The sequence below is a fragment of the Musa acuminata genome, chromosome BXJ3-4 (genome assembly GCF_036884655.1).
Source record: "Musa acuminata AAA Group cultivar baxijiao chromosome BXJ3-4, Cavendish_Baxijiao_AAA, whole genome shotgun sequence".
Taxonomy (NCBI): Eukaryota; Viridiplantae; Streptophyta; class Magnoliopsida; order Zingiberales; family Musaceae; genus Musa; species Musa acuminata.
This window is the reverse complement of record NC_088352.1, coordinates 36,653,907-36,678,891: the sequence shown is the minus strand read 5'-3', so window position 1 is coordinate 36,678,891 and position 24,985 is coordinate 36,653,907. Positions and strand designations below refer to the sequence as shown.

At 36.4% G+C, this 24,985-nt stretch overlaps 1 protein-coding gene and 3 non-coding genes across 4 annotated transcripts; all 4 read right to left on the bottom strand.

The window, feature by feature from the left end:
- Positions 1 to 157: 157 nt before the first annotated feature.
- Positions 158 to 12,469, bottom strand: LOC135637278 (protein EARLY STARVATION 1, chloroplastic-like). The gene is made up of 11 exons (XM_065149903.1): positions 12,125 to 12,469; positions 10,087 to 10,178; positions 9,634 to 9,827; positions 6,936 to 6,975; positions 5,430 to 5,511; positions 3,427 to 3,504; positions 3,207 to 3,332; positions 2,382 to 2,503; positions 866 to 905; positions 529 to 603; positions 158 to 416 (listed from the first exon to the last, which is right to left on the bottom strand). Exons 1-11 carry the CDS (start codon positions 12,388 to 12,390, stop codon positions 257 to 259), a joined length of 1,275 nt encoding a protein of 424 aa, XP_065005975.1. The 5' UTR covers positions 12,391 to 12,469; the 3' UTR covers positions 158 to 256.
- A 6,732-nt stretch (positions 12,470 to 19,201) lies between these two features.
- TRNAD-GUC (transfer RNA aspartic acid (anticodon GUC)) lies at positions 19,202 to 19,273 on the bottom strand. The gene has a single exon. It is a non-coding gene; the product is annotated as a tRNA-Asp (tRNA).
- A 1,011-nt stretch (positions 19,274 to 20,284) lies between these two features.
- Positions 20,285 to 20,356, bottom strand: TRNAD-GUC (transfer RNA aspartic acid (anticodon GUC)). The gene has a single exon. It is a non-coding gene; the product is annotated as a tRNA-Asp (tRNA).
- Positions 20,357 to 24,287: 3,931 nt separating this feature from the next.
- Positions 24,288 to 24,359, bottom strand: TRNAD-GUC (transfer RNA aspartic acid (anticodon GUC)). The gene has a single exon. It is a non-coding gene; the product is annotated as a tRNA-Asp (tRNA).
- Positions 24,360 to 24,985: the final 626 nt, after the last annotated feature.

Sequence of the window (24,985 nt, the reverse complement as noted above, 5' to 3'; positions counted from 1 at the left end):
GGCACTCAGCAATTGAAAGACTGCATGCGTTTTGACAGGACAAACAAGAACAGGACAACTGGAATTATTATGTCGATCCTATCGTGAACGTGAAATAAAAGCATCAATAGAAGAAGATTGACATGGGAAAACATAGAATAACGAACGAACGAACCAATAGAAGAAAGAGATCATTTCATGTGATAAGTCAGCACAAAAATTGGGAGGCCAAAACAAAAGGAAAAAGGGAAAAAAAAAAAAAGGACGCAAACACCATTCACTGCTGCAGGGGTTCATCTGGTGGATCGTCCTTCTGTGGTTCTGATGCACCAAAGTCAAGATTTGGGTATACACCCGGTGGCCTTTCTTGAGGTTGTATCGATAACAATTGGATGGAATCACCCACGACTTCTGCCCATCCGTAATGAGGCTCACCCCTGACACAAGAACGAATCATCCAGACGTTAGATTTGTAGGAGACATGATCCCATCGGGAGGAGAATGGCATATCGTGCATCATTCTCTTTGATGCAAACGAAACAAACTCACTCATAATAGGTTTCTTCATCCACAACGATATCCCAGCTTTCTCCTGTGGTACTTTTGCCATACTTGTGTACTTTCCTGAAACAAATTTGGTTCAAAAAGTTATATTCAAAAACCAAAATCATGACACAGTGGTAAGTAAATCATTGTGAAGAAACATAATGATACGTCTAATTCGATATGCTTTGTGCATACCAAATTGCCTGGCAATCAAATATATTGACCTGACTGTAGGTTTATGAACGTTTAGGATCCTGAATCTTAAATCTTGTTTACAAAGAAGCTCGACAAATGATGCATCCACAGAAGACTAAAAGGAGAGAGATTATAAAGTAAGTACCCATTTCCAAAGTGCTCTTCTCCCCAAGTTCTTGACCAACCTACAAAAGATCAAGTATGTAACTAAATAATAGCATGTGGAGGTCGCAGCAAGAAATAAAAGGAACAAGTAATCCTTCAGTTTCGACTCATGATTTAGTAACAATGCCTATGCATGATTTACTAATGGTGCATGCATGCGAGTCTGAACTTTGGTAGAGCAAATGAATAAGTGAATTGGGGGGAGACAGAGAGAAATTTACTATTTTTAGGATGTACCCTGTGTTCCATCTGATGGTCATCGATTTTAATTAATAGACTGGCATTCATAATGAATGTCCTTTTCTTGCTTGTGTTGTCAATAAGAAAGCATTGAGCTATGTATGATATTTGAATATAGAATATCTTCTGAATGACATAGGCAGTTCAAACTTCAAGAAACTGATCTATTATTCCATTTGTTTCACGTACTTGTTGAGCTGAAAGTAAAGCACTCTAAATCATTCATAACTTCTAACCAAATCCAGAGGCACATGTAGATGAGAACAAGTATATTATAACTAAATTTATAATATATTATAATTACTTTTATAATCTATTTTCTAATAAATATATTATAACTACTTTTTGTGAATTATCCTTCATCATTTTTTATTTTTTCATAATTTTTAAAATTTTAACTTTCATTTTTTTTCATAACTTTTCATATTTTAGATATCTTATGATATATGATGCAAAAGAATCTTTAAAAAATAACTTTTTTATTTTATAAATTTATAACTAGGTTTTTTTTGACAATTTTTAGTTCTAAAATTATCTTCTTTGTTGATCCTTATCCTGCCAATTTTGATTGTATTATTCCTATGTGATCCAAATCTTAATATCTGTTGCATGCAAGGTGGTTGATAGCACTACATGAAAGGACCAATCAATTGATGATGACCACTTTCAGCTAATAGACTTATTAAGAACAAGTTATGCCTTCTTGGTGACTGAAAATCTACAAAGTTAGGAGTCCCCTTTTTTTGTTTCCTTTCTCACTAATGCAACTAGGAAATAACCCTTCAAGTCCCTGAACTTGAAAAGAATCAAGATAAATAAAGACACATGAAAAGTTAACAAAAGCTTGTCATCATAGAGAAAGATAAAGCCACAAAGATGGACAGGAAAATGAATGAGGGAAATGAGTGGAGAAATAGAGAAAAAACATATAAAGGTTGGTATGAAGTACAGGACAAATCTATATAAGTCTCTACTCTCTCTCTCTCTCTCTCTCTCTCGTCCATATTAGAGTATATACTATGAAGACAATCCCAACTTTTATGCAAATAATCCTAAATCATGGGTATCTAGTTAAAGGGTCAACAAAGCATTTAAGAATCAAGCTCAAGACAAATAAAGTTACCTAGCAATATGCTCATCTACACATGCATACGCTCAACATAATCAAACATTCAGGAATGTTATATGCCTGAAAAAGTAATGAACATTCACATATGCAATAGGCCCAGAAGAATGACAACAGTGGCACAACTTACGTTCACCAGCAGGAGACACATGCCATGTCTCCCCTTGTCGTGAACCTATTCCAGCAAAGAACTTCTCTTCCCATTTATCCCCCCATCTGGTACCTAACTGAGTCTCTGCCCATTTATCAGTCCTATCAAAGATTAAAAAATATTATAGTTAAATATCTCATTTTAAAAGAGAAGAAAACTTTAAAATTTTCATCGTCTAAATCAAGCTTGAACAATCAAGTTGGCTGTACAAAAATAAAAAGACAAAACATCTTAAATGCTTTACTATTAAGAACTCAATCAAAGCTGAACCAAACATGAGTAATTAAATATGCTGTACACTAATATAGCATATTGAAATGCCAAAATGATATTTCAGAACAAGAATTAAGTAACAATACTACCATCATATTTTCATTAAGAAAAAACCAAGTACAAGAAGCAAAGCTGTTGATTCACTTTGCACCTGAATAGAGCACTCACTGATATGGTTCTTTATCACTGCAAAACTAGATAGTTTCCATTTATTTATTCTCAACCAAAGCTTCTGGTCCAAAATTTGTGTTGGTTGGTACTTCAATGAGCCAGTTGTAATTCTTAAAATTAGGAGATGAATTTTCAAAAGTGAGTTTAGCTCCTAATCTGCTACATTATAATGGTTTTATTTTATTGTGGCTGATACATATGTATTTTGTTTGTTGCAACATGTAAGGTTTGCATGTGAACAAATCTGGGAGGCAGCAACCTACCATAAGCAGAAAAAGCTTAATTATGAAATGATAAATGTACATAATTTCCATGAGAAAAACAATTAGACATTGTAGAATATGGTGTAAACAATCAAACCATTTGAGTACGAATCCTCTTCCATCATAGTGTTCTCCCCACTTCTCCCACCAGGATTGTTCATTCAATCTTCCATACTTATGAGCTCCTTTCTCTGTCCAACCTTTTGCATCATACTTTTCCCACCTAGAAGCAAAGTAATATCCAGTCAAACAAAAGAAACTGAGAAATTAAGGTAAGTAGCAAACTGTCATGGCATCAATACTGAGTCACTTCTCACCATTTCTCATACCATCCAGCATTTTCTGTGCCTGATTTTGCTTGCTTCTGTGCACTCCTCTCTATCCTTGCAAGATTACTACGGAAGCAAAAGTTCATCATTATTGCTTCATACAGATACAACTGTTTATTAGTTTGCAAAATTTTCAAAGAACCTAGGAGATAAATAAATTGGGCTCAACTTCTTTTTACCAAGTCGTTAATTATATCTAAACGTGTTTACAAGAAACAAGGGCTCTCCAAAGACAGCAATTTGAGAAATTTCCCTTACTTTCAATCAAGAATTTGAGATTTACGTTCATAACAAATCTTGGGAAATTAATATACATAGTGGCACAAATTGTGTTAGCAGGACACAATGCAAGCTATTCACACTTCCAAAGCCTCTCAAGCTTGCATCAAATTTGATGTTTCCACTGTCAAGGACGTATGCAATTCATCTTCAACCCAACCTACACATGTTTTCAAGTCCAGATCACCACTGAATGCTTCACTAATATGGTGGTGTGTTAAGCTATATGAATGTAGAATTTGGAACATTTTTTGTGGCATATGTATAATTACTATAATAATATCTTGGTATCATATGATCAAATATTGTCCTTTTGTATTTCAGTTCCAGATTTATGTTTAGAAAATGTTATGTATCTTCTGCACATTGTTTTAACTTTTTTGGCAGTTGTAGTTGTTGAACTTGAATTATTTTCTCGACTATCTCAATCTTAAATCCTAATTGTATCACCCATGGACAATCCCAATCCCACCACCCTCCAATGTATTTATTACCTTTGTCTGATCTCAATATTGATCCAGATCTCATAAATCTAGGTATTGAAGTCAAATGTCAATGGATTGTGGAATTTGAAGATTCAAAAAAGCACTCTTAATAAGTCATGTTGAAGAGAAAAGAAAGAAAAGAATAAAGATCGGCCATACAACAAAACACAGCATTCATGTTGTATAATAATATCGGTGGCAATCATGTGAAAGTCAATGTATCTGTTTGAAATAGATGCGATAAATTGGAGTTATGGTTTTATTCATGAACTGGACTTAAATATGGAAAAAATATATATGTGATAAATTCAACTGTCTTAACCATAAACTTCATTTAAGTGTAAATTAGCATCAACAGATGTTTTAAGTAATTTTTAATAGATCCATAGGTAGATTTTAGTACTGTTCAATCTACAATATGTAGAACATCCATAATAGCAGTGAATGCTGCTACATGACTCTGGGTTGTACCTAACATTAACAAGACATAGAACCAGTGTACTCCACATACACTGATAATCCCTTGGCAATGAACCCAGTCAGTTTAAATTTTATTAAGAAGGTGAAGAGTGAAGGGAGTCTTAAATTTAGGGATCCTAGGAGGTTAAGTGGCCTTTGCTGATGGCATTCTCTAGCCATCATGGCATTGTACTCACTATATGATGGCTCAATGCCAATGGCTCAGTGGTCACAGAAGTGAGACACCAAAGGGGAATCCTTTAATAATATAATATCTTAATGTTAAAAAAAAAAAATACTTGACAGCAAATGATATGAATTGCACAAAAGATGAATATTTTTTTTTTGTGCAATTATAGATTTAGATTGTGGTATTAAGAAGATAAGTTTCATATTTTTTAACAAAATTGCAACCATAAAAACTGTAACCATTGGTTTACACTAAAGCAATTGGCTTGGCAACTTTTATATTCTTCAAATATCTCAAGTGTATTCATAGAAGTATTAATTGCCTCCAAAAATATCAATTTTATGGAATCTTAATACAGAAAAAACACTAATAAATATTGTTATTAAGAGGATAAATTATGAAGCAATTAATTATATTACATGTCACAAAAAATTAGTCAGTATTATAGGAGGAAGTTCTTATATTACATGTCACAAAAAATTAACAATTTCAAACCAAATCAGTTCCATGACAACATAAATTAATAATTTAAACTAAATGAATATATGAAAAGCCAGTGAATTTTGAGATCATATTACCTCCATTCGTCTTGGTACAGAACTTCCTTCCATGTTTCCCACCATGAATCTCCTTCAGCATTTCTCCCAGATTTCTCTGCACCTATAGAAAGTGATCACAAAATTAGAATAAACAAAATATCAACAACAGTTACATGACTAAAGATTAAATCATTGCATGGATCTAGATTCAGAAACATATAACCAAGAAAAGTTTTCTTACCTTCATTCCATGATATCAATGATAGAGAAAGACAGTTCAACCAAAAAAATCAAAATTTAGTATACAAAACAACATGTAAGCATGACATTTTAAAGAAATATTATCTAATAATAAGATCAGTCCCCCACAAAATAAACTATGCATAACAGTTCCCACAATATGATGGACCACATATAAAAATGAATGTAAAAACTCAAGCATGATAAGATTTATTTGTGTTAATAAATCGTTAAACATAATAAAATATGCTTCAAGAAACTTAAATTAGACAAATAAGATGAATATTTTAATTGGAAGATTAGTAATCCCAATTCCCAAAAGCATAAGCTATTGGGAAATTCCAAACTCTAACATCCCCTCTCACATGCGAATGGGTTTAGACTCTGACACATGTAACTAAACCAAAGTGCATGATGCAAGTCAAATCACAAATATTAAGCCAAACAAAGAGGGACACATTCATGATTCGAACTCATAACCTCATACGCGATCGTGATAAAGATTTTCATTAGATGATAAGTAATCCCAAAAGTTGATAGGAAAAAGCCACATCTACGTTGCTAATCATATTTAACTAGAGATAAAATCATACTTCTACTGATATAATTCTTCTAAAAGCATCATATCCAACAAGTATCACATACATGTGCATAAAGCATTTTGAAGTAATTGTGTTCCATAGTTCTCAATCAATAAGGTTTTCTTATAAATGCTCAAATGTGACAAACAGTTTTTCTGTTATTAATGTGCTAAAGATGTTTGTCCTTGTGTCTAGGTGGATTCTTCAAAATGAAAATTATATAGTGTACTCCCACTTTCAAGCTGCACACCATAAAGCCGATTTTCATTATAATGACCCTATATTTTATCCATTAGAAATTTATTTTAATTTTAAACAGAATTGTAAAGTTGTTATAGCCAGAAAAGCAAAGTTCACAAACAAAGAGGGAAAAAACACACTGACAAAGGAGTGAAAAAATTAAACATAATTGTGAGTGTTGTTCCCTCCTAAGTTTAGAAAAGAGGTTCTTTTAATGAAGCAAACATTCAATGTCATACAAAAACATCAACGAACTATATATATATATATATATATATACATACATACATACATACATATATATATATATATATATATATATATATATATATATATATATATAACATAGTAAAAGCCATAACAATTCTCAAAAATACCATTGTCATATAACATAATACAAAAATTTATAACAGATAAAGTGCAACATTTGGATAACTTCAAATTTGAACCAGCACAAGTTTATATCTTTGGTAAAATAACATACCTAACTCTTTGTATCCAGTCCAATCACTTTTCTCCCACCACTGTCAAGTAGACCAAGAAAGCCAAGTAAATGCATCAAGGACATAATCTTAAAAAACATATAAGCTTTACTATTGAGGCATTGCCTAACCTTACATGTAAATACGATTTTAACTGTAAAAATAAGTATGCTGGTTCATCCAAGAACAAATCAAGAAAAAGCAGTTTATTGAAAATAAAGAATACTAAGAATATAAATCCAAGAAAATTTTGTGGATGAAAATTCTATTTACCAATCAGATTAAGTATTTCAAAAATGTTGCATAAAGTTAAAGTTAATCAACATGCATGTTTAGGTGAACAGCAACAATATGCTGACCTGAATCTTTCATTTTACCTCACCTTGGTATAATTATTATAAATTCTGATGGTTATCTGCAATCATCCTAGACTATGACTAGAGAACCCAAAATTGTGGAACAAATGAAAGCTGGATTAGAACATCGCTGCTACCATATACTTAGAGAGCTTGCAACCCAGGTCATCTCTCCATCCAGAAGTCATCATTTTTCTCAAATTTTCTTTCCAATCACTGTAGTAGGCCTTAACAACATATCATTCATATCCCAATACCACATATGCATAGCACATGGCAGACACTAGCTTGATCTAATGATTCTAAGTCCTGGCAAAAGATAATGGCATGTAAAGCACCAGAACAAGGAATCCAATTTGCACTTAGCCACTTGCATATGCTATCTTCCTACTATTTCTTTTCCACCAAAAATTATCGGCAATTAGTTCATACTCTTTTAAAGATTAAAATGCCTACACAAAACTAAAAATACAGTGGAATAGAATTTCATGCATCTCAAATTGCCAAAAAAAAAAACATATTTTCTGTATAGATAGACATAATAATATATTCCAAAATTACCAAATTTTCTACACCATTGTTATAATTATGAAAGTTTTACCAAATTTGAATATCAGTAATGATTGAGGAAAAGAGAGAGTGAAGAAGAGAGAGGGAATAATATGTTTTGCACTCTTGTGATGGGTATATGGGAAGGGGGATGTAAAATGGCTGTGATGGTGGGTGGGACAAGCAGTGTCATGGTCATGGATGGATGGATAAGTGGCAAAATTCTGAAGGATGGTTGGTGGACTAAGATGCAATTACAGGATGCTCACTCAGGTTGCAGGGTGAGAGAGAGAGAGAGAAGGAAGAGGACCCTCTTGACATGGGTCATGCAGTGAACATGCTCGCCCCACTCGTCGACAAATGGAAGCCTGTCAACGATGATCAGGAGGAATACTTGGGCATTGACCTTTGCCAACCCTTTCTTCAGATGGTAAAGGGTTGGCAAGCAGCTGATGGTGCTTCAGACGTCAGTTCATTAAGCCTTGATTACAGCAAAGGAAGCATCCCAGCCAGGCCTGCTGGATTCGCCGACTCTTTCACTTCTGCAGATGGCTGATGAATAAGTTGGTACATCTTGTGTTTGTTGATCTCTTCTTTTGTTTCTCCTTAAAGGAAAGAAGTAATGGACCCTCTTGAAAAAAATACATAAATTCAACCAACTGATAGACTCTATAGTAATACGACCAACAATAGATTGAATCTTTTGCAAGATAGAGCTATATCTAAGTCCTCAGGCAAACAACCAAAGCACCCATTTGATCTTCAATGTTACACATACTAATATAGAAAATCTGATACGGACACCTCCAAGTAAGCAAGGATCATTGAATCAAGACATCTGAATTTAAATATTTTTCCCCATAAGATCAATGAAATTTATGGAAATTCGACAACCATAATTTCGATTTGTAATCAAATCACCCTTTCTAATATATAATAAAATATTAAAAATCTTAAAGAAATAGAAAAGGCATTTTGCTTGATTTATATTTAATCAGAAACGTATAATTGCCCAAATTAAATTTAGCTGTAACCTATCCTACCAAATCTTGACTGAATCAATATCTGGGCTGCAACTTATATAGGTAAGGAAGGTCAAGCAAGAATAAGTTATACACAGCTAACCCTCAAAATCTTGAATAACTAATAGGGGAGCTAAAACATTGAGCTCATCAGCTTCAACAAGGCCCAGTTGGCCTTCAAAAGTTTCCAACCAGTTTGATGGGTTGTGATTCATTTTAAGGGTTCCAGAAAGTCCTGAACTGACTTGAGGCCAGTCCTAGCCAAATCAAGGCCACATATTACTGATCTTGCATCCATATCAAAAATCCGAATCAATCATAAAATCCATCCAGTCTAGCTAATCCAATTTCTTCATATTCTCAATTATCATACTTGATCACAAATTAGTCCTAATCCTCTGGTACTTATATGCCCAACCTACAGACTACAGGGGTCTATTTAATCAGGATCAATCAGGTGATGAAGCATAGAACATTGCAAAACATATTAACTATTTGCTTATCCCTACCCAACCAACAGTTTCAACTATCAAGTTGAATGATAAGAAGAAAATAAGATCAGAGGATCAAGGTATAGATAATTGGATGAAGAGGTACTGGAATGATAACATACACATATTTGATAGGTCTATGTTTCACCAACATGGTAAATTCGGAAAATATATCAATTTGAAGAAACCATATAAAAGGATGGTAGTCGATTTCCTTGATGAATGATGAAATTGAATTTAGAAATACATAACTAAATTTAAAATGAATTTAAGAGAACTTACAGTTTCTTTCCACTCTGAAGCGCCATCATGAGATTGACCTCCCATTTTAGCCCAACGACACCTGTATCCATTATCACCAAGTTCTTCTCCACTTTCCCGATACCATGTACTACCATCTTCATTTGTGCCTGACTCGCTGACCTTTTCATCTAGTAAGTTGATGCCCCATTCTTTCTCACTAGCAATACCAGTGTCTAAAAGGAAGATGTCAAAGAAACAAAAGTATTTCCTTAGATACTATAAATGATAAATGTAAAATCATAAAGAGTAGCAACAGTCCATGGAGCTTCTTTGATAAGAAAACCATGGTACAAAGATGTGCATGTTGCTGGCTTATGCATAAATGGCCCTTGCTGGAAACCACTTCCCTACATGAAAGCATACCAATATTTTGGAGACGCTATATCAAAATTATATAATTATGAGAACTAAACTATTGGTGCTGGAACAAACCTCTCTTGGGTGGAGTATCACGAGACTCGGGAGCAGGACCTCTAGGACTGCAGCGAGAAGAGAAATCTTGCTGTTTGAAGAGCCTTTTGGATCTGTAAAAGGGACTCAACTTGTAAAGAAATGATATGATGAAACATAATTACTTAACCAACAACTACTAAATTCTTTCACCCTCAATATAAAAAAGATGCATGAGTACATTCTGAAATTCCAGACTTGAAAAACAAAGTTTTTGCTAACTACAGAAACTTAAGACAACAATGTAGTGATTTTGTAACTCCATTCAGATCAAATTCAAGACTGAAACCAGAAAAAAGATCAAGAGTTGCTCAAAAAAAGAAACAAAGAAAGAAATTAAATAACAGGAAGTAGTGATGAAGTTAAGCATTGCAATAATGCCTTCCAAAGGTTACAAAATAACATAAGAACTACAACAGGAGCAAAAAACTCACATTAAATGCTGGCAAAGTACATCCTCAATTCTACATATGAATTTCTCTTTTATGCATTTTAAGCATCCAGCTATTAGATAGTGCCAACAAATTTAAAAAGCTCATTATTAAATTTTGCTAGAACTTTATTGCCAGTTTGTTCAATTTAGCATATGATATTATTGATATTATAAACAGACAACACCGCCATAGAAATTATAATGGTTCTTAGATGTTACTGTGAAGGACCACCTTCCTACTTTTCATAGTTCAAGAACTTCAAATTAAACTTTTCTAAAATTGAGATGTCCTGAGAACTGAAACAAGTTCTCAGCAAGTATAACAACATAAGACAATATTAAATAAAAGATATGATTTATAAATAGTATTACATAAACTCATGTATAAACTTGTGATGTGGAAAACCTAGAGAACTCAGGGCAAAAGAAGAAAAAACAAAATTCACATGATGTAAGAGAGAGCACTAAGGCATCTCATATTCTCATGACTGATTTGTCAAGAATTTAAGAGTAAAAATGTACATGGTTTTACATACATTTTTTTCTCTTATTTTATATTACAAATACCCAATTTTATATAATGTGTGGAACCTAAAGTAAAGAATGCAGAAGAAGAAGAAGAAACAAAATAGATATGGCATTATGGAAGTAATCACACTCATTCGAATTACTAGACTTAACCTAAGTTTCAAGTAATAATTAGGTGTGGAGTTTTGATCAAGTTGTTGACTTAGGTTTAGAACAAGTCAAATGTGGACTATAGCAAAACCTGTCCATTTGAATTCACTTGTCTGAGGTTTGAGTCAACTCCATGAGTTTTCACAGAGTGCTACTATCTTCACCTAGTTTGCTTGTTCTATCGTCCCTATATCTTTAGCTAGTGTGGTGTTACATCACAACCATAAATTACATCCATTAGTATCTTTAGATCAATCGAAATCACAAAAGAAGTTTAACCAAACAAGATTATAGAATTGTGGTATTGCTTTCCTGAAATATTTCTCCACTAACATCATAGGGCGAGTGAGGATCTCTCTAGAAACATCCTTTACAATTTCTTCATAAATGAAATTATGGGCTACTCTGTGCCAATTCCAATCAGCGAATATCCGCAGTATATTAACATAGTAGCATCATATTGAGCGGAATTTTTAATTTGGCAAAAACTTTTAAATCTGCAGAGAATGAGTATAACTATATCACCAACACAATGAAACCTCTGGAACGATAAGGACAAGTAATGCACATTTCCTCCGCAGACGTGAAACCATACGTGATCACATTAAAACTTAAACCAAGGAGGCCACACTATGAGCCGACAACACTATACCCTTGAGAAAAAGAATTGAAAACCACAAGTTAGAAAGTGAACCGTATGCAGCTGAGGTAAAGAAGTAACTCTCGAGAACCGGAAATGCGCCTCAAGACACTCAAGAAAACAGCATTGTGGTCATCAAGAATGGATCTTGGACCAATATTGACCAACCAGAAAACGCCAGGAGAAGCAGGGCAATGCACGTTACGCTCAGGGCATCCGACCCACACCGGGGTCTTGGAAATTTCCCAAGCTCGGAACAAGAAACGTACCGCGGCGAGGGGAAGGGGAGGGACGGGAGCGCCTCCGCCCGAGTTCTCCGTGCGCCGCCGCCGCCGCCTCCCTGCTTCTTCGGCTCGAGCCACCACTCCTCCGCCTTCTCCGCCGGGCAGCAGCACCTCACTCCGGCTCTCCCCACCCCTCTTCCCCAGGCGCGGGTCCGCCGGCGAGGGGGCGCCGTGAGCGGCGGCGGGGAACGGACCCTCCTGACGCCGAGATCGAACGGGGGCGCCGCAAGCCCCCTCGAGCTCGCGGCCATCTCCCACCCAGGATCAAGAACCCAGAAGGCCGGTGAAGGGAAAACCAAAGTGGAGGTGATTTAAACAGCCTCACGCTTTTTATAAGGATGTTCGCCACGAGAGAGAGAGAGAGAGAGAGAGAGAGAGAGAGAAGGGAGACGGGGGAGGAGACGGGGGAGCAGGGCAAGTGGGACCCGCCAAGGTCCGGGAGCGGCCACCACCACACATGTCAGCTACGTTGGGTGGGACCCACGCGCGGGACCGTGACGGGTGCGGTTGAAGGTGGGGAGTAAACCCGCGGTGGGAATACCCGGAGGATAATTCGGTTTCATTTTTCGTCGGCGTGATTCAGTTCGAACCGTTGGATTCGGGATCCGATTACTCGCCGGCAGCGGGTCCACGTGGCGACCCTTCGTTCGAATTGCAGAGAGAGTCGAACCGATCGAGTGTCGTCCGACGCGGGTAGGTTGTTGATGCGCCATCAGTACGTGGAACACATTGTGCATACGTATTCGATTACTTGATAGAGAAGGGAGACAGATTGAGCTCAACAGTAACCCCATGGACTTACTGGTGTTTTGGATTTTATTCATTTGAGTGTGTTATCGGATTCATCCGCGATAAAACAATATATATTTTGTGTGGGAAATGTTTTTATTATATTTTTTGTCATAAAACTTCACCTCAAATCATGTATGGTAAAGCTATTTATGTTATTTGCTTTAATAAATTCAGATAAAACATGAAAGGCTTGGCTCAAGTACCATCTCATAGCCTCCTGTACCAAAGACATAGGGTCAATCATGAATTCTTGGATCCAAATCATATATAAACAATAGATATATCACTCTTACTATTATTAATTACTATTAATAATACATATGTTACTTCCAAATTATCATACCCTACTTTCACTTGTTTAACGGTTTAAGATAGATTAGCAAGATTGGGGACATAACACATACAATACAATGATGTTAATTCCATCCCATGAAAGTGGATATCAATTGATTTCGAGCATCAACTAATCACGTGTCTAAGAACCAAAATCCTCTTAAAGAAGAGGACACGGTGCACTTAGAAAGAAAGAAAGACCGAGAGAAAGAGAAGAAGAGTATGACAACTTAACAGGCATGGCCGAAGGATGAGATGTGCACCTGAGATGACTAAGACTGCAACCTGCAACTTGAGAATGGATCAAGTTTGACATCCATGGAGTTCGTGGTGACATTAAATCATCGAGTTGTTTTCACGTAATGAACAAGTTTTGGAGCGCAGAAGAACTGGTGGTGACATTTAAGACAGGAGTTGTTGTCACATGAGATCAAAGCTTTGATCCATTGGTTGATCTCGTTATTCAATATTTTCAGCTATTTTTTTATGTTTATTTCTTCCTTATACATACATGTATGTGTTAGTTGATGGACTAGACTAGGTTTTCATTTCTTTTTTTCTCATTTTAGAGTTAGTGTATTTACCCTTATTATAATTTGATACAATCTATATCCCTCTAAATAGTAAGATTCCACACATACTCTTTTTAATTAATTTCTATTTAGAAATGACATTAGCCAGTTCCAATTAATATCTCAAATATTCTTATAATTATAATATTTTTTAAGAATATTTAAAGTCATTAGAGATCTAACTAATAATTAATCATAATGAATTTTCCATGCATGTATATATGGTAATTTTTTTAGGAAATAAAGATAAAACTTACTTATTTTGGATATATATATATATATTTATTTATTTATTTATTTTTCTCTTCTTTGTCTGTCACTAATCTTGGGCTTTTTCTTGAAATGGCATAGTGACACGTGTCGCCAAACTGGTGGCTGGAACACGTGGGGTGCCAACCACAGGGGAATAAAGCCAAGACCGTATTATGTGGATCGTCATCTCATCGGACGAACGTGTGGGTTTCAACTCGCCACGTGTACCACGACGTGAAGGACGTGTAGGTCATGGACACGCGTCGTGCGATCGTGGCCGGTCTAAGAGGAGCCAGCGCGGTGGCGGAATAAGCCGTCGCTGGACGGCGGATGTCACGTAATCCGCGCGTCCTCGGAAGTGGATAAGGCTCGACGCGTGCGGTAACGTTGACGCCATCAGTAGTTTTCGCGTGGGATTACCCATCCGATGACGTCAATCGATCAGTAATTTAGGCGTCATGCTTAGATAAGATTTAAATACGCTGTAATATCATCATAAATTCTATATTAATTTATATGGCTTTTGATTAAGTTATATGATTAGAGATAGTAAACTAATTATTATGCATATGAATAACTCCTTTAAATCAGTAAATCGGCAGTAAGGCCTCCTTCCTATGGCCACTAAGATTTCATATGTCGGTTTTCATTGCTAATCAATTCTAGCGATATCGTACAATTTGAATTTTACGTCTGGTTAAACCTTCCATAGTATTGCATCATTATATTAACGTGACATAGTAATTTGATCGATCGAAGGTGTTGTAATCGTAGCAGCAAAAAAAAAAAATATCAATCCTTTTTGTGATAGCATGTATTATCCGCAATATCAACCTTAAAAAGATATATATACCAGATTTCATATCTTTTGATACGATATTTATATTTTTTTTTTATTCATATAAAATAAGATGGAGAAATTTATCGATTTAAATTCTCTCTTATCATATAAATATTGTTACGATCTATCCGAATCCTAATTAAGTGTTCTTTCACCAATAGTCTTATGTTGTACTCAAAATTAATATCAAAAAAGTGTTTTTTTTTAACATTATATCAAAATATAGATTTTGATCTTTTCTCTATTATGATATTTCTCTATTGCGTTAGGACGCTACGAATTCATATCCTCTCGCCTCTATTATAGTTTACAATCGAAGTTATTTCGAGTTTTAAGAAATAACTTTGTAGTATGTCCTTGATCATACTTATGTTAATATTAAATTATCTATAAAAAATATTTTAAATTATTAGATTATCTTTTAAATAACTTTTAAGATTTAAATAAATTAAATAATCAATTGATAGATATACATAGTTTGATCATTTATTATTATTATTATTATTATTATTATTATTATTATTATTATTATTATTATTATTATTATCATAAAATTATGATATAAGTGGATCTTTCTAATTAAGCAGAATTCAGATAAATCCATTGTCAAATACAAAACATGTCTGGCAGTCAAAAGATTTTACAAACGATGATTTCAATTATTGACTTCACATAAATATTTAGTCTGATTATTAAATCGATAACAATATAATTTATCTTAAATTTGGTCGTTACAAAAGATTGACACATACGATAATCGAATGTCAATAATGTTTTCTTACATGAGAACCTAACTGAAAATATCTCTATACTATGGCTTTGAACACCTTGTACTGTCTTGAAAATCTTATTTATTTACAAAAATAAAATTCCATACCAAATGCTAATTTTATTTATTACTTGCTCTTGATTCAAATAATTTAGTAATACCATGTTTGTGAGCTCGTCGGCAATTCGTTTTGCCTATGAAATTATTAGCTTTTCAAAAATCAGATCGAAACAAACTCATTAACAGTCAAAGACAATAGTTATAAAGTTTATTTTATCGGAGATACTATATAGTATCTATCAATAATCACTATTTTCTCTTACAGGTTCAATAATAATGTCAGGAAAATATCTACAGTGAGTAAGCAAGTCGATACAAGAATTCCAATTAGCACATTTGGTCCGAGTCACTCTTACACATGCAGAGATACATCAAGGAGGGCAGCTGAGTGCCGATCTTGACCACCATCGACGCCATGGCTTTCTCTCTATATCATTAATCTATCTTTCGGTAGAGCTCGAGCTCGTACCCATTAAGCTAAATATCACCTTGTTCAAGAGCTTCGGATAGAGAAAATATTATCGATCAATTATCATTTGATACATGACCTATGTGCGAGGCCAAGAGAAATGAGTCCAAAGCTACAACTGTATTTGCCGGTGAGGAAGTATTCAGGGCCATGTAACCTCTCGTCCCTGCCAAAGCCGTCGTCTGCATGTCAAGTTCATGATCCACGAGTCTTGCAAGGCCGAAAACGCTCAGGTTGGCATTGAATGCTATTTCCAGCATAAAGCTGTTGGGCTTGACTGACGTAGCGGTGCACCACACTTTGCTCTCACTCTTCATGGAGGTAGCCAATTGTAGAGGCCAAGCCTAGGGTAATATTGTGCCTCGCGAGCCACTCAGGGTGCTTCTTGGTGCTATGGAGGCAGGAATCAAGGTGTCCATTGGGCATGGGCAGGAACTCGTAGACGAGCAAGAACTCAGTACCATCTAAGAAGCAGGACCGTAGTAGAGAAAAGGGTTGGATCCGAAAGACATGGAACACCAACCACGAGTTCGAGAGGGCCAAAAAGGTTCCCCCGTGGAGAGTTGATCACCGGAACAAGAGACTTCATCGAGGAGAGAAAAGGAGGACTTAGGTCAGTTGAAGGAGCTGAGGTTTGATGTGACAATCAATAGGAAGGAAAAGAACACACTGCACAAAGATAACAAGTTCATGCCCAGCTGAAGCCTCTGATAGAAGATAAGATTTTCCTAACTATATGAGGAAATTTCTCTATTCTGTTGAGGAAAATCTTCTATTCTGTTAGGGAAATCCTTCCTCCTAATTTGTATAAATAGGAGAGGAACATGTTAATAGATTCAAGCTAAAGCTATTTCATTTCTACAATAAAGCTTCTCCAATTATTGTTCTTATCTTCTATTCTTTCTATGAGCCTCGACTCTTACCTCTATAGCACCGTGAAGCACTTCGACTCCTACCTCTATAGCACCATGAAGCACTTCGAGTGAAGGCACAGAACTATGGGAAGTGTGTGGTGCATTGCAACATCAAGCCAACAATCAATGCCTGGATGTTGTCTTGATAGCCAACATCAAGCCAACTCCTACCTCTATGCAGCACCATCAAATTGTTTGTCTTGCAGGATTTGGCATTCGAAGCCAAGTTAGGCGTTGTGGACCTTGCCAGGCTCATGGATCAGGACTTGCATATGATAGATTCGGCAAGGACGAGGGGTACATGGCTCCAGAATACTGTCTACCCTAGCCATAGCTAGCAAAGCCAACAATGAGTTGGATGTCTACAGTTTGAGATTCATGACATTGGAGAGAAGGACAACAAAGGAAATAGTGTGAGAGACCTTTGGAAGGCAAGCCATTCTGGAAGCGGCAAAACCGATACTTTTCCTGCGGACGTTGACCTCCATGGATCCTTCATGGAGGTGAAAGCCCTTCCCGACCATGATTGAGATGAAAAGGGAGGAGTGCAACTCGGTTTATATAGGGGATGCGGGAGCATATCTAATAAGCTATGCTGGTTTCTTTTCATTTAATTTTACTTTTAATTAATAATATATATATATTATTTTTTATTAGAGTGTTCAAAAGTAGTATATATATATTTATATATATTAATTGCTGAGATATACTCGGCAAAAAAGATTAGAAAGTACAAAATGATATTAAAGTCGGGTATTGGTTATGGAATTTTAATTTACGAAATAGACTTTAAGATGATTAATTTATAATTAAAATTTAATTATTTCAATGTTAAACCTAATATATGCTAACATGCATGACTCAGCATATATCACAAGTAGTTAAGTGTTAATATATGCCTATCTAAGAAAAGATCTATCCCACACATCCCAACTCGCTCAAGTTGACAATGTCTCGACGATGATAGGTCAATTACTTCTTGAAGTTAGTTGTGTCATGACGACCACCCCATCTCCGTAAAATAACTATATTTTTGACATTAGCTATAGCATTAAAATCACTGTATCCTTTTAAGTCGGACAAATCCAAAAAGTGATCGTGTCGATCCAATCTAGACCTTAGTAGATTGGGCCCTAAAGCAATTATATTTTTAAGTTAGTTGTAGTGTTAAAATCATTGTATCATTTAAGTCGGATATATCTTAAAAATAATCATATCCTTTTAGATTATTATGTTAATCAAATCCGGAGCTGAGTAGATTGGGCCCATGTTACTATAAGTACGTAAAAACCAAGAAAATGAGAGTTATTTATATATTTTTAAAAAAGAGTTGTTACAGTGAAATCGATAATGGATTTGATGGGTCGATAAGCTTGGCCTTTTATGAAAAATGCATAATAAAAAAGAGAGTCGAATGGAGAAAAAGTTACTTTTAAACGTCATGGTTTCAATAATTGATAACTAAAGAAATCCAAAATAATATTTTCTTATTTACTATAAACCGAATCTTCGTGTAAGTGAAATAAGATGTGAAACCGAAATAGAACAAATTTCACGAATTGAACCTCAATCATCTCGTGATGTCAAGTTGTTTAATGGTAATATATGCTAAGGATAAATCTATTCTGAAGTCTAATGATAAACACTCTTACTCATCCGAGTCAACAATATCTCAACCTCGATAAATCAATCATTTATATATTTTGGGTTCATGTTATCACACGTTTGCAAAAACAAAACAAATGAGGATCATTTATATATATTCCTAAGAAAATTGTTAATAGAGAAATGGATGATGAATTTGATGGGTTGATGAGCTTCCTCATTATTCCCGGAAAAAGCATACTTAGTACAATGAAAAGGAAGAAAGGCTTCCATGTACTGTGATCAACAAGATACAGCAATAGCTGATGGAGAAGACGGACGGGGGTAGAGTTTGACTGGTCAATACGAGTTTGGTAGAGGCGCCTTTAACACCGTTGGTAATATATAATTGCAAAACAGTATAATAAAACGTTGGTATCATAAACATGCCATAGTATAATAACCACAAAAAAGAGCGCCGTTGCCGGGGATCGAACCCGGGTCACCCGCGTGACAGGCGGGAATACTCACCACTATACTACAACGACTTTGATGTCAAATGATATATAGAAATATATGAGAGTAAAACAATAGCGATATGTTGAAGTATCAGATTATGATTAACATCGAGTCTTAAATCAATTACATTTTTTAAGTTAGTTGTAACGTTAAAATCATTATATCATTTAAGTTGGATATATCTTCAAAATGATTATATCTTTTTAGATTATTATGTTAATCAAATCTGAAGTTTATTAGATTGGCCCTTGTTACTACGCGTATTAAAAAAACAAGAAAATGAGAGTCATTTATATATTTTTAAAAAAGAGTTGTTACCAAGAAATGGATAATGAATTTGATGGGTTGATAAACTTGACCTCTATATTAAAAATGCATCTTAAGAAACAGTCAAATGAAGAAAAAGTTACTCTATCAATCAATGGCTTTAAACATCATCATTTCGATAATTGATAACCAACAAACCATATTTTCTTATTTACTCTAAAGAAAATTCTCATGTGAGTGAAATAAGATGTGAAAGAGAGAAACAAATTTTATGAATTTAACTTCGATCATCTCGTGATGCCAACTTATCTACGGATAATATATGTCTAATGATAGATATATTCTGAAGTCTAACGACATCGAGTCAACAATATCCCAACCTCGATAGATTAATTATTTCTTCAATTTAGTTATGTCCTGAAGACGATCATCCTTCTAAAATAATTATATTTTGGGCTAATGTTATAACAACTTAAAAAAAAAAGAGGGTCATAAATAAATAAATAAATAATATATATATATATATATATTAAAAAATTGTTAATAGAGAAATGGATGATGTATTTAATGGGTTGAGGAGCTTGACCTCATACATGCATTGTGGTCAACAAGATACAGCAATAGCTGATGGAGAAGATGGACGGGGAAAGTTTGACTGGTCAACATGAGTTTAGTAGAGGCGCCTATAACACCGTTATTAATATATAATTGCAAAGCATTATAATATAACGTTGGTATCATAAACTTGCCATAGTACAAGCCAAAAATGTGATCGCCGTTGCCGGGGATCGAACCCGGGTCACCCGCGTGACAGGCGGGAATACTCACCACTATACTACAACGACTTTGATGCTTAATCAGATTAAAAGAGATATATGAGAGATAAATAAAATATTAGATTAAAAAAAATATATGCGACGGCATAAAGTATATTAAAATTAAAATCGTTCAAATATCATAAAAAAGATTATGATTATATTTAACATCGAGACCGACCTCTAATGAGGCTATTGTCGATGGTGAAGACGGGAGGTAGAGGACGATCCACAAGATAAAACTATGCTTAATGACTGTTATCGATGGAGCAGACCAAAGACAGGCAAAGATACGTCAGGAGAGGGTGGTGTGCTTAGTGATGAGTAGAGGAATGCTAATATTTTTATGCAAGGAATAGAGAGAATATAGATATTGATAAGAATTATAGAGATATCACTTTTTATTATACATATAAATAATTTTTAAAGATAAATTAAACATGAAATATTAATATATTTGATTTAATAAATTAACAAAATGCCTCCTTTATATGGCCACGCCAATTGTGTTGGATGTTTAAGCTCCATCTGTTGTCTATTACAGAAGTATCACGTCACCATTATAACTATATTCGGGTTTCGATTGATCATCAATTTTAATCCTATTATATCATTTAAATTTTACATCGGTTTAAATCTTTTATAGAATTACATCTCTGTATTAACGTGATATAGTAAGTTTGATCAATCGAAATGATAAATGTAATCACTCTACTATTATTTTTGTTGCAACAAAAAACAACCAGTCCTTTTGTGGCAGTATGAATTATCTATAGCACGATGAATCTTTTGTGGTGGAGGAACCTTGAATTGATAAGCCACTTCTTTTATTCCCTCATAATAAGAGAAAGACAGCATCAATATTAAACGACAAGCAAGAAGACTTATTAAAAATAATTATTAAATCGTGACCCCTATGATAAAAATCGTGACCCCTATGATAAAAATAATTATTAAAAAAAATTTAGTGAAGAAGTGAATAAGCTTTATTAAAGTAACTTTAGCTCGAATACATTAACATGTCACTCTCCTATTTATATAAATTAGGACAGAGAATTTTCGATGATTTCTCTTAATAGAGTAGAGTGATTTTCGCTGAAGAAATCTCTATTCTATCACTACCAAGTAGCATTGCAGAAGCGATCATAATTCTCTGTCAGTGCTACCATCTGTTCATCCTCGAAAGTCCAAAGGAGTTCAACGTGTAGTCCACAACTAGTGCGCCGCTTCTAGAGGATAAGATGCTCCTCCCACTCCGGCCTTGGGAAGCCGAAGGGAGTGCTGGGTGGATTGCGGTTTGGAACTCAGGAAGGAGGCAATGGTTGTTTGTGGAAGAAGGTCAAGCACCGGGGTCAAAGTTCTATGGCAGATCGGACCTCTTGACCTGTTGCATTCCAAGTGCTGGACTTTGACCCAGTAAAAATGATGGAAGGGATGTTTCCTGGTTCCCCTCCAATGGCTGAGAATTCTTGACCAAAGGAAAAATGATTAGTAAGTAGAAAGCCGTTCATTTGCGGCCGGCCAAGAAAAGCTTGTGCGTGAAGACTCCGCCTCTCACTTTGGGCGTCGAGTCAACTTTTGTTTTGGAAACAGGAAGAAAAGGAAACCTTTTTGACTTCATCACTCAAAATGAATACAAGAATCTAAAATTCTACAGCAAGTCAGCACTCCGAGAAGATATGCTCGAGTGAGTCATGACTACTAGTTTGATGTAAATAATACATTCCAAGTCAGCTTCCAAAGGAAGGGTTTGACTTTTAGAGGTCACCCCAAGTGCCACATAACCTTCCAGCGTGGCCATATAGCCTTCTTGTTACTATGGAGTTGTATGCTGCTTTCATCGTCTGAACCCTTTGGGATTTTTCGTCCATAGCCACTGATAAATACCATAAATCAATTCCATCAAGAAAGAACAAAAAATATGTGGCCATTTCCATATCAACATAAGTAGGTCGATAACAAAGGGGAGTATCTACTTTTGTGGACGATGAACATATTCTTTTTTTGGATATTTCTTTTACCCATATTTTGTTGATGGTGTAGCCTCGGGCCATTCGGAACTTGCTGGTGACCCCGACGATGCCCCGCTCCATCCTCTCCATCAGAGTTGCCCTGCCTACGATGGAGAGCTGCTCCCGTTGTACTCTAGTCTTCGGCCGCGAACACGAAGTTTAACGCGAGAGGTAGGGCGTGCTCTCCAGGCCCGATGAGCTTGGAGCTCGGCTCAGGCCCTTCTCTCAGAATGTTGTCGCCCACCCCGATGCTCCCGAAGGGGTTGTTGCCAGGAGGGCAGACGACGGTGACGGTGGTCGCGTTCGGTCCTCCGTAGTACTCGCAAAAGTAGAAGTGGGAGGTGGGTCATCTTCTCTTTGGGTTCATCACTGCTCCTTCTGGTCCCAATGGCAACAGTGGCAAAGAGGCAGAGGAGGAGGAGGAGGAGGAGAGGGGGAGAGAATGGAGTCGAGGCCATGGAGAAGCTTATCCAGGAAGCGAACCGGAGGAAAAATGGAGGATTGGATGGTGAGGCACACGGGAGGGGGTAGAACAATGTTCTGTGTTCATGCTCGTAGGAACACTATTCTTTGCTGAATGTTTCCTGGATGCTTATTACATTGTCGTGAGAATTTTAATGGCAGACGTCTCTTACTAATCACTTGACACCAGGAGAAGATAACACGAGCCAATGGCAGCGTTCCAGTTTCAAAGAGAAAGAACAAAGTACTACTGTAGCAGACGTTTCTTACTAATCACTTGGTACCAAGAGAAGATAGAGTAGACGAGCCAGTGGCAGCGTTCCGGTATCAAAGAGAAAGAACATAGGACTACTGTAGAACAAGCTGCAAGCAGAGCAGCTTTAATTGCAACAAACAGCAGCAGAAGGCAGCTCATCAGCAGTGAAAGACGTAAGCATCGTACGCCATGACAAGCTCCATTTGGGTAGTTCTAGTCGACCTGATGAGCCTGCTGATGGTGTAGCCCCGGGCCATCCGGAACTTGCCGGTGCCCCCGACGATGCCCCGTTCTATCGGCTCCGTCAGCACCGCCCTGCCGAAGATGGAGAAGCTGCTCCCGTTGTACTTTCCGGCTGTGAACACGAAGTTTAGCGCCGAGAGGTAGGCCGGACTCTCCAAGGATGCCTGCACAGTAAGCTCCTGCGCTTTCCCGATGAGCTTGGAACTCGACTGGGGACCTTCCCTCAGTATGTTTTCGCCCACCCCGATACTCCCGAAGGTGTTGTTCCCGGGAGGGCTGACGACGCTGACGGTCGTCGCGTTCGAGCCACCGTAGTAGTCGTAAAAGTAGAAGCGGAGATGGGTTATCTTCTCTCTGTGTTCATGGGTGCTTCTCGCAATGGCCACAGTGGCAAAGAGGAAGAAGGGGAGGAGGAGAGGGAAGGACGGAGATTGCGAGGAAGCCATGGAGAACCTTCTGCAGGAAGTGAACAGGTGGATGAGGGATTGGGTGGAGAGGCATGAGGGGGTCTTGTGGGCTTTTATAGACAAAGTAGTATACGTACAACAGTGTTCTTCGTTCAACTATCACATGCAAGTTCGCTTCACTACCACGTCAAACATAACACTCGGTACCACGAGAAGATAGAGGAGACGAACCATTGGCAGCTTCCTTACTCTAAAGAACAATGTACTAATGTAGAACAAGCTGCAAGTAGAGCCGCATTAATTGCAACAAAAAGCAGCTCAAGATGTTGCATCGTCCTCCATGACGAGCTCGGCCATCCGGAACTCGCCTGTGCCCCCGACGATGCACCGCTCTCTCGGCACCACCCTGCCGGAGATGGCGATGAAAACGAAGTTTACCGCCGACAGGTAGGCCGGCCTCTCCAAGGACGCCTGCATAGTCATAATAGATGACGTTTTGTAGAGGCGCCTATAACACCGTTAGTAATATATATGGTTGCAAAACATAAAGTTGCCTTAGGATTAATAACCACAAAAAAGAACGCCGTTGCCGGGGATCGAACCCGGGTCACCCGCGTGACAGGCGGGAATACTCACCACTATACTACAACGACTTTGTTGTTTATCTTTCATAAAATATTATATATATATATATATATATATATGCTATGTTGGAATGGTAAACGAGAAACTTTAATCAGTGATTTAGGTGCTCTCCTGATTGTGAATTACCTATAGAAATTTCTCCCTTGATGCACATAATAATATCATATTTCTAAACTATAAGAAAATTATAAAATGTTCAGGGAATGACATTTTACTTAGTAATCGAAACCACATATGTTCCAAAATTTTTCTAAACATATATTGGAAGAAAAAAGGATCATAGATTATATTGTAACATGGCAGAGGGTGAACATCTTGCTCTATCAGTGCTACCATGGAATATTAATATCTTTAAATCAACAAATTAATAATATGGCCAATTGTGCCGGTTGGTTAAGGTGTGTATGTTGTCTAGTGTAGAAAATCACTAAGACTTGATTAGAGATTGCATTGGATCACATTTTGAGTTAGCATAGCACTCTTAATTAGAGTAGTATTGGATCAGATTTTAGTGAGAGCTCAAACGGATGGATCTAATTCAAAGAGTAAAGGGATTGATCCAATACTTTGATATCCTCTTTTTATAGGCCTAAGCACGGTTCATATTATTGTCACGGAGCATGTTTGGATGACT